General features: G+C 46.2%; 2 protein-coding genes across 2 annotated transcripts in view; both read left to right on the forward strand.

Moving 5' to 3' along the window:
- Positions 1–2,699: 2,699 nt before the first annotated feature.
- EAH_00048970 (hypothetical protein, conserved) lies at positions 2,700–4,960 on the forward strand (the record flags this gene model as incomplete). Its single annotated transcript, XM_013394439.1, has 2 exons — positions 2,700–3,297; positions 3,582–4,960. 2 exons carry the CDS (start codon positions 2,700–2,702, stop codon positions 4,958–4,960), a joined length of 1,977 nt encoding a protein of 658 aa, XP_013249893.1.
- A 3,138-nt stretch (positions 4,961–8,098) lies between these two features.
- EAH_00048980 (PIK3R4 kinase-related protein, putative) overlaps positions 8,099–10,537 on the forward strand; it is a gene marked incomplete at both ends in the record, with an annotated part of 4,894 nt that continues 2,455 nt past the window's right edge. Inside the window, 3 exons of the mRNA XM_013394440.1 lie at positions 8,099–9,028; positions 9,587–9,656; positions 9,993–10,323. Of these exons, the coding sequence (XP_013249894.1) occupies positions 8,099–9,028; positions 9,587–9,656; positions 9,993–10,323 (1,331 nt within the window). The remainder of the gene's footprint in view (positions 9,029–9,586; positions 9,657–9,992; positions 10,324–10,537) is intronic.

The following is a 10,537-nucleotide window of genomic DNA, read 5'->3' on the forward strand; positions in this document are numbered from 1 at the left end:
TATATATATATATTATATGTATGTATATATAGGCACCGTCCGCTTGGGCTGTATGTACAGAGAAGATATAGAGCTCGCTTATACAGCAGCAGCAGCAGCAGCAGCAGCAGCTGTGTCTGCTTTGTGCTGCTCTCTTCTCCCTTCGTCTTTTCGTTTATTTGGCTTCACTTTGGCCTGCAGTAGCAGCAACAGCAACAGCAACAGCAGCAGCAACAGCAACAGCAGCAGCAGAAGCAGCAGCAGCAGCAGCAGCAGCAGCACAGGGCTGGCTGTTGTCCCCGACAGAAAGTCCGTTGAAGCCCCTTCCCCCACTGCTTAGGGTTTAGGGTTTAGGGTTTAGGGTTTATGGTTTAGGGTCTAGGGTATATATATACATATTTATATATATGTATATATATATTTTGTTTGCCTAATCTATATTTACTGATATATGCAGTTATATATATATAATATATATATATATATATATTTATATACGGGTATATTGTTGTATATATATACAGTTTACACATCAATATTTATTTCTTTACTTGTTTATATATATATATATTTATATATATTTATACATATATGTATATATTAATATATAAATATATTCTTATTAGTATATCTTTATTTGTATCTTTGCTGTATCTGAGGCCGTTGACAGCGCAGACCAAACAAATACAAAAAATTTATTGATGTGTAATAATAACAATATAATAATGATATAATGATATAAAAAATAATATAATAATATAATAATATTAATATAATATAATATAATAATATATTGTAATAATAATAATATAATATAATAAAAGGGTTTGTAATATTTATTTGCTGCTTTGTTTTTGTTGTTTTGTTGCTGTCTTTCTTTGTCTTTTGTTTTTTATCTTTTTCTTAGCCTTTTCTTCTTTGTTATTGTTATACTCAATGCCGTTATTATTATTATTGTTATTGTTATTACTATTATTATTTCTAAGTATTATTAATATTATTATTATTATTATTATTATTGCTGCTGCTGTTGTAGCTGCTCTTATTTGCTGCCTGAGTTTGAGTGCTGCATTTACTTGTCTTTCTTCGGGTGTATAGGCAGCTCTTAGCTGCTGCGAATTATTAATTATTATTAATTGGGGCCCGCACAGCTGTAAATTTATTATTTTTTAGTTTTGTTTGCGCAGTATACGAAGTAATATGGCTGGCAGGGTTTGCTGCATTTGTTGCAGCTATTATTATTATTATTATTATTATTATTATTATTAATGCTAGTCTTATTATTATTATTGTTCTTTATTTACTATCTGAGTATTCTTTGTCTTATTATTGTTGTTATTGTAGGCGTTGTCTTGTCTTTCTATCTCATTGTTATTATTATTATTATTAATATTATTATTATTGTTGTTGTTATTATTATTGTTGTTATTATTATTGTTGTTATTATTATTATTATTGTTATTCGTTCTTTGTTGTTTTTTATTTTCGTCTTATTATTATTACTCTTTATTTGCTGTTTTTGTTCTTCTTTATGTTTTTTTAGGATAAGTTTGGTGAAGGGTGTTGGGCGTTTGTTTTATTTTATTAATTAAAAGTTTGTGCCTGTCTTTGTCTTGATGATGTTTCTTATATTTTGTTTTACTTTACTTATTTTATTTTATTTATTTATCTTTTCTTCGTTTTGTTTGCTAGCTACAGTAGTAGGGCTTACGTATTGGCGTGTATGATAGATATAATAAAGCTTCATAGTTTGTATATTAATATATTTTAAAGGTTTTATTGTTTTAATGTTTATTATTATTATTATTATTATTATTATTAATTAGTAAGTGAGTCTGTTTAGAATTCTTTAGATACATTCGTATTAGAGGTGTATATACACCTCAGAGTACCCTTAGCATATCCCTCTAGTTTTTTCATTGCTTTGTTTCACTGAGGGTAGCTCAGGTTTGACCCTCAACACCACAATGCTTATGGTGTAGGGTTTAGGGTTTAGGGTTTAGGGTTTAAGGGCCGTTACTGCCCGGTTTATATAATATATATATATACTTTAAGGGGTAAAGATGCCCTTTTATATACTTATTGTTATTGGTTTGGCGTTTAGAAACAAAACACCGAAATAAGCAGTATTGATTGCCTTTAAAGTCTTTATACTAAAGGCAAGAAAAAACTATAAAATTTTAAGAGGTGCGCGTACACCCCGTTGGGTAGGTGTGGGGCAGAGCTTACAAACTAATAGGCTTTATTATTTCTTTAGGGTTTAATTATTGCATTTAATTAAAATATAATATAAATAATATTAATAAACATTAATAAATATTATATAATAATAATAGTTTGAGGTATGCCTTCAGTAGTAATGGTGTTGATTCTTCTGTATACTGTTGTGTAGTTTATCTTTAAATAAATAAATAGAGATAAAAATAATAATTAAAATAATACAAATAATAATAAATTATATTTTAAGTTTTTGTTCTACCGTCAAACACACACAAAGGAGACAGAGCTGCAGCTGTCTCCTTCTTCTTCCTGGGGCCCTCTTATATTTTTCTTAAGCATACCTCGTTTATATGAATTGTTAAGGGGGTTTTTAATTGTTTTATATTAATTTTATTATTTAATATTCAACAAATATACTATTTAAGCCCCTTCTTTCTTTAAAACAAACAACAAAGAACCCTTAAACTTCCTATGAGATACTTTCTTAACTCTCAACCCCGATGAAAAACACCTCACAGGGGGCCCCCAAACAAAACTTCATAGAGGGGGGCCCCCAGGGGCCCCCTTATAAATACCCTGAGGGGCCTCTTGAGGGCTCCAAAGCTAGGCTTGGAGGGGCCCCTGTGGGGTCACCAGGGGGCCCCCCTCAGGTGCCTCCGGGGGGCCCCCCTCAGGTGCCTCCGGGGGGCCCCCGTAGGAGGCCTACGGAGGGCCCCCCTATGGAGCCTCTAGGGGGCCCCCCTAAGGAACCTCCGGGGGGCCTCCCTGAGGGTCCTCTTGGGGGCCCCGCTAAGGGGGCTTCTGGGGGCCCCGCTAAGGGGGCTTCTGGGGGCCCCCTTGAGGGGCCCCACGAACTGTCGGGAGGGGCCCCCAGGGGGCCCCCTGAGGGCCCCTCTGCGGAACAACATAAGGGGCCCCCAGGTGAACGCGAGCAGAAAGAGGGTTTAGGAGGGGGGCCCCCCACCCCTCCTTTGGCCCTTCCTTGGCGTTGCTTCGACTTCAACTTCAACGGAGACTTCTGTTTGAGGGGCCTCCCTGTGCTGCTGCCTCCAGGGGGCCCCTTAAGGCCCCCTGAGGAGCAGTGCAACGGTGACACCGGTGAGCAGCAGAAGCTGCTGCTGCTGCTGCTGCTGCTGCTGCTGCTGCTGCTGCTGCTGCCCCCCTAGAAGATGAACTCCTAGCCATTATTATTAGCCCCAAGAGCATATATATAAATATATATAAGTATATAAATATGTGTACATATATATATATATATATATATGTTATAATGTGGTTGATATGCATTGAATTCCTTTATTTTATTATTACTCTGCACTAATAAATTATAAATACTGCAATAATATTATACTGTTTAACCATCACTTGAGGTGTATGCACAGGTTGCTCCGTCTGGGATGCCTCTGTTATCTTAGCCCGCTTCCTTGAACAACACCTACTGGGGCTGCTTAGCCCCCTCACGGCAATACCCCAAGGGGGCCCCTCAGGGGGCCCCTCAGGGGGCCCCCGCTCAAAGGGCCCTTCAGAGGTCCCCTCAGAGGGCCCCTCAGGGGGCCCCTCAAGGGCCCCTGCAGGGGGCCCCTCAGGGGGCCCCTCAGGGGAAACGTCAGGGGGCCCTTCAGAGGGTCAGCTAGAAGGCCCCACGGAGGGCTCGTCAGGGGGCTCCTTAGGGGGCCCCCCAATAGTAAGGGTGCGAGAAGAGCCCTCAGGGGGGCCCCCTGAGGGTTCTTCCTTCCCCCTTATTATTGAGCTGGGAGCAGGGAAGGGCCTCGTTGGGCTGGGTGCTGCTGCTGTTCTGGCAGCCTCAGCAGCAAAGGCGACAGAAGGGCCCCCTGCAGTACCTGAGAGCCCAGTGGGGGCCCCAGGGCCCCCTGGGGCCCCCGGGGGGCCCCCAAGTGCGTACAAGTGCGATGTGCTGCTCACAGACCTTGATTACTGCCTTAAGGGCCTCCGCACTGCTGTACACCTCAACAGACACTTCGCTCAGCTGATCCACCTTACAAATAATATACAGGGAGCCCCAATGGATCCCCTAGAGGGGCCCCTGGGGGGGGCCCCAGAGGGTACCGCAAGGGGGCCCCTAGAGGGGCCCCTAGGGGGGGGCCCAGAGGGCCCCACAGTGGGGGCCCCCGAAGGGGCCTGCGGTGTTGCTAAGGGGCCCCTGATGAGGGTTGCAGTGGAGGCCCTTGACTGGTTTTGCCCGGAGAAGTGCGCTGCATGGGGGCCCCTGGGGGGCCCCCCTGGGGGCCCCCCTCTGAGGGATGTGTTAGTGGTTGCTGCGGATGTGCTGTGGCTGAGAGAGCTTGTAGAGCCCTTTGTACAAACGCTTGCTTTCATATTAATTCAAAGAGAGACTACCCTCACAGCAGCAGATGCTGCTGCATCTGCTGCTGCTGCATCTGCTGCTGCTGCAGCTGCTCCTGCAGCAGCACGGACGCCTTCAAAGGGGGCCCCACAGGGGCCCCAAGAGGGATTAGCAGAAGCATCAGGGGGGCCCCCCGAGGGGGCCCCTCTTAGGGGCCCCCCTTCAGGAGTTCAAGGGGCCCCGCATGCATTAAAAGAAAAGCAGCTACGTCTGCCTTTTGCTATTATTGCACATCAGACGCGTTGTACAGCAGTAGATAATCTCTTCTTTACCCTTTTAAAGAAATATAGTCTCTCTGCTAGCCTCCTAAGCTACGGGGGCCCCCAGGGGGCCCCTCTAGAGGGGCCCCTCAATTCAATTAAGATTTATATAATTCAAAGAGACGATACTCATTAAACATTTTGCAAGAGGGTTTAGGGGGCCTGGGGTGTTATATTTTGTTTGTTTTGTTTACTTTGTTTGTTTGTTTGTTTGTTTGTTTGTTTGTTTGTTTGCTGCTGCAGCAGAGCCAAGAGGCTGAGTTTTATATCTGTCTCTTCACCTGTGTTGCTGTATCCTTATCTTTTACTTGCAGGGGCAGCAGCAAAATAATGAAAACCCTAAACCCTAAACCCTAAACCCTAAACCCTAATCCGCTGCAGCATCCCCGCACCTCCCCCTCTTATACTCTTAACTTGGCCTGTACACCTCAATACAACAATAAAAAATAAAAAATAATATTATTCTGTAGATTCTGTAAAAGATTAATCTTTCTAGATATTATTCTTGTAGCTATATCATTACCTTATCTTTGTTTATTAAACCCTAAACCCTAAACCACCGGCGCCCCGCAACATCACCATGCACCCGCGTGCAGTTCTTATCTGATTCTCCCCGCTAGAGAAGCTAGCTAACTAATTATCTAGCTATCTAGCTAGCTAGCCAGGTAGACAGCGTGTGTAATAGCTATCTTATTAGATAGATGGCTAGCTAGCTAGGCAGCTAGCAAGCTGGATAGCTTGCTCGCTAGCCAGGAGGCTAGCTAGCTGGCCAGCTAGTTCCTTTTCTCATCATTTACTCCACGGGCTGAGGACTCTGCCGCTATCATTTAATGAGAGCAGCAGAAGCAACAGAAACAGCCGTGGTGACGGCGACAGCAGCAGCAGCAGCAGCAGCAGCAACACAGCAGCGTCAGCCACCGCTGCAGCAGCTTCAGCAGCTCCAGCAGCAGCAGCAGCAGCAGCAGCGACAGGTGCTCTAGTTTGTTTTTACAAGTTCTGCAATATGCAGGCCTTGTGGTGTATAGGCAGCTGCAGCATTTGTTTTGTAGCTAGTTTGCGTTAACTTGAGAGGAGCAGCTGGCTGGCTTAGGGATATCTGAGCGGAAATGACAGATGTGTACATAAAGAGGGGAAAAGAAAAGCTGCTGCATGCAGAATATAGCAGATTTTATGAAGTGAGAGAGCTGTAAAGCGATTTTTTTGCATTTGTTTCTGGCTGGGGTGTACACACACCTCTGTTTAGCGGCGCTTGCCTGTGCTTGCGTGTGTGTGTGCGTCTATTAGGAGTTGTTGTGGGGTTAAAATGATTTGTTTATATTTTTAATTAATATAATTGTTTAAAAATACATTTTTTTCTTCGTTTTGCTGCTGAATAGCTGCAGAAACTCTTCTGGAGATGAGTCGGGGTATTGGCTTCTCAGCCGCCTGTGGGGAGGGGGCAACTATGAATAAATACCTTTTCTTGAAGCTAGAAAATAGTATAATTCATTGTAAAATGTAAATTAAAGATTAAAAACCTATAATTTCTTGTTTTTTGCAAAAATACCCTTAAGAGTTTCTCACTGGTAATGCTGGCCCGCTTGCGCTGCGCCGGAGGCCCATTGGGCGCCGTAAGAGGAGAGGCGGTGAGGAGGTAATCTGGGGTAAAATAAGTTGTAAAGAATGTTTTAAACGGTTTTAAATATGAAAATAGATGAAAAATGAAGAAAAACGATGTATTTAAATGTAGTTTCACTCCTATTTACCCCAAATTATATTATTATATAATCACACAGAGGGCTGCGGTCCTTGCTGCCTCCGCTGCAGCAGAGGTAATGTAGAAGCCGTTTATTTTTTGAGGTTTGTTTGTTTGTTTGTTTTATTTTTTCCCAAATAAAGGGGTATTTACTCTTTTATTTCTTGCTGTTCTGCTGCTCAAACCCTCAGTATTAACAGAGAGCAGCAGCGAGCAGCAGCTTAATGACTCACCGACATACTCCCCTTCTCTCTTGAGGTGTACATACACTCAAATCTAGTGCGAAAAAGCAAGCAAAAAATCAGCAAACAACAAAAGTAATCTTCCTAGTAAGTTATTATAAATATTATTGCTGTTATTCACATATTTTCATCCTCTTTTTATGCTTCTTCTTCATAGTCTTCATACATGCAGGCAACACCCAGCCGCTTGTGCACCCGAAGGCATTCATCTTTGTTGCTGCTGCTGCTAATTAATCTTCACTTCTTCTTCTTTTATTTCAATCTTTATCTCTTCCCCTTACTCCCCCCAACTCAATACAAAAGGATTCTTCCCCCGCTGAGGTGTACGTACAGCTCTCCAGCACCGCTGACCGCGCCGCAGCAGCAGCAGCAGCAGCAGCAGAAGCAGAAGCAGCACTGCGCAGAGTTGTTAGCACCGTATTTACTGATGTAAATGAGTTTTCATCCATTTGTTTGGTATTATAAGGCTAAATGCATTAAATGTGCTGTACGTACACCCCAGCTAAGACCCTCTTGTAGCCGCCGCTGGGGTAGCAGCTGGGGCAGCAGCAGCAGCAACAGCAGCAGCAGAAGCACAAGAAAAAGAAGGTGCTGCAGTGTGCATGCATTAATAAAGCACTGATATATTTCAATTTCGAGGAGCAGCAATCTTCTTGCTTTTTGCTTCCTCTCCGCGCTCCCTCCTGTGCTGCACCAGCCGGCTGTTGTTGGTGCTGCTGCAGCTGCTGCTGCAGCTGCTGCTGCTGTTCCTGCTGCTGCCGCAAAACATGTACGAGTGCTGCTGTGTTTCTGCTGTGCTGTGCTATGCTGCAGCGACTTTTTGTCTTCCCCCCGTCCTTATTGGTCTTCCCCCTGCTGCTGCAGCGTTTGCTTCTGCAGCAACGGTCATAGTAGCAGCAACTGCAGCAGCAACAACAGCAGTGACAGCATCAACAGCAGCAGAAGCAAGAGCTTTTGTTGCTCAGCTCATTCACCTCCTTTTCCTCCCCCCCCATTTTTTAGTGCAACCAGCTGCAGCAGCAGCAGCAGCAGCAAGGGCAGCTGTCCCTGAGAAGGACGTCTCGAAGCAGCAGCAGCAGCAGCAGCGCAGCAGCAGCAGCAAGTTTTTTGTTGCAGAGCGAGTTAAATAACTCTGCCTTTGCTGGTGCTGCTGCAGCCTTAAGCCTTAACGATCTGGAGAGACGCAGCAGTTGGAGCAGGGGAGGGAGAAGCAGCAGCGGCAGCAGCAGCTGCTGCAGCGGCTGCTGCAGCTGCTGCAGCAGCCCCTCTCCTTTTAGCTGGGTCCCCAGTCAGCAGGATGTACGTACAGCACGCCTCTTCCTTATCGATATCTTCCTCCTCCATCTCTTTGGAGCTTGCGAAGCAACTGCACGAGCAGCAGCAGCAGCAGCAGCAGCAGCAGCACAACAGCAGCAGCAGCAGCAGCAATCATTTCAGCACAAGACATTCGTTGGGCTTCGTTCTTGAGGGCCCTTCCTCCTCCGTCCCCCACAGATTTTCTTGCAATCCAGTGTTGTCCTTAAATAGCCTCAGCAGCAGCAGCAGCAGCAGCAGCAGCAGCAGGGTGTTTGCTAAGGTTATCCCTAGCAGGTGCTCCCAGGGCAGCGTCCGCCAAGACAAGCCCACTCAGCGATTGCAGCAGCAGCAGCAGCAACAGCAGCAGCAGCAGCAGCAGCACCAGCAGCAGAACGAGCATCGACTGCTGCAGCGCTCTTCAAAGGGAATTACGCTGCAGCCACTGAACGCGCAGCTGCAGCAGCCGCTGCTGCAGAAAGAGCAGCAGCAGCAGCAGCAGCAGCAGTACTCTCTTCAGTGTCTCCCCAAGGACGTCCAGCAGAGGGTATATGCTTGCAAGCAGCAGCACCTGCAGCAGCAGCAGCAAAGGCGTAAGTGCCAGCAGCAGCAGCAGCAGCAGCAGCAGCAGCAAAAGCAAGAGCGTCAGTTTTATTACAACCCTGCTTACTCAATACAACAGCAGCAGCGGCAGCTTGAACTGCAGCAGCAGCAGCAGCAGCAAGTCGCTGCCCAGCCTTTCTCCTTTGGCCGCCAAAGAGCCGCTCACAGGTCTCGCCAGGTGCTTGCTTCTCTTAATCCTGCAGCAGCAGATATTCACAATAAGCAGCAGCAGCAGCAGCAGCAGCAGCAGCAGCAGCAGCAGCAGCAGCAGCAGCAGGAGCAGCAGGAGGAGGAGCAGCAAAGTAGCAGTAAAGGTGTTGTCTCTTGCTTTGTTTCAGAGAAGCAGCCCCTCCCTTCAGGAGGATTTTCTCTCTGAAGTTATGTTCTACGATTGTCTTAGAGGGCACTCAAACATTGTTACACCCACTCGGGTGTACGTTGACCTCCAGCAGCAGCTGCTGCTGCTGCTCTTCCCCCTTGCTGAGTTTGAGGATCTCTTCGAGGTCTTGAAGAAAAGAAAAGAAGCGTTTAAAGAAACAGAAGTATATACAACACCCTGCCGCTGCTGCTGTTACTGCTGCTGCTGCTGCTGTTGCTGCTGCTGCTGTTGTTGCTGCTGCTGCTGTTGTTGCTTTTGCTGTTGCTGAGGCTCCTGCTGCTGCTGCTGCTCTTTCTGCTCTTGCTGCTCTTGCTGCTGCTGCCGATGCTGCTACTGATGCTGCTGCTGCTGCTGCTGCTGCTGCCATTTGTTTGTGTTGCTCTTCAATATCTTAAGCCGCTGTTTGCTGCTTTACTTCGTGGCTGTCCTCCTTAACCCCCATATTCAACCTTTGATGCTCAGGGCTTAGGGTTTAGGGTTTAGGGTTTAGGGTTTAGGGTTTGTCTGCAGGTGCGGTGGATGGCTCGCCAGCTGTTGGACGCGGTTTTATTTCTTCACAAGCGAGGCATTGCAATGCGGGGTGAGAGGCCCTAAACCCTAAACCCTAAACCCTAAACCCTAAAGTCTTGAGCCGCTCTTGTATTATTTCCGTTTCCTTTCAGCTGCGATACGCCCTAGCCCCTAAACGCTGAACCCTAAACCCTAAACTCTGACCCCTGACCCCTGACCCCTAAACCCTAAACCCTAAACCCTAACCTTTAACCCCTAACCCGTAATCCCTAACCTCTACCCCCGTAAACCCTAAACCCTAAACCCCAGTCTGGAGTGTGTTTCTGTTTATTTATTAATTTATTAATTTATTATTTATTTGTTTATTTATTAATTTATTTATTTATTTATTTGTTTGTTTGTTTAGATTTATCGCTGGAGAATGTGCTCGTGTTTCGCTGCGAAGCAACGGGCATCATCGTCCCCTGTCTTACAGACCCTGGCCAGGCGGTAGTAGCGCTTCCTTCTCGAACTGCTGCAGCTCTTGCTGCAGCCGAAAAGCAGCAGCAGCAGCAGCAGCAGCAGCAGCAGCAAGGGGGCAGCCTGGATAGCTTCAAGCCCTGTGCTGTTCGAGACACTGACAGCATTGTTCTTCGTGCTTTTGCTGCTGAGCCCTTCGCCTCTCCTCGCGTCCTCCTTCCTCCTAACAAACTCTTCGGCAAGAGCTTCAGACCCCCAGAGGTCTACACGCGAAAACCGTAAGCTCCTCTTGCTGCTGCTGCTGCTGCTGATGCTGCAGCAGCTGCTGCTCATGCTGCTGATGCTGCTGATGCCGATGCTGCTCATGCTGCTCATGCTGCTGAGGCTCCTGCTTCTGCTGCTGCTGCTGATGCTGCTGCTGATGCCGATGCTGCTGATGCTGATGCTGCTGAGGCGGAGGATGCGCTGGATGCGGTGGCTGCTGCTGCTGAT

The sequence above is a fragment of the Eimeria acervulina genome, genomic scaffold (assembly GCF_000499425.1).
Source record: "Eimeria acervulina Houghton genomic scaffold, Eah_scaff783, whole genome shotgun sequence".
In the NCBI taxonomy this organism is placed as follows: Eukaryota; Apicomplexa; class Conoidasida; order Eucoccidiorida; family Eimeriidae; genus Eimeria; species Eimeria acervulina.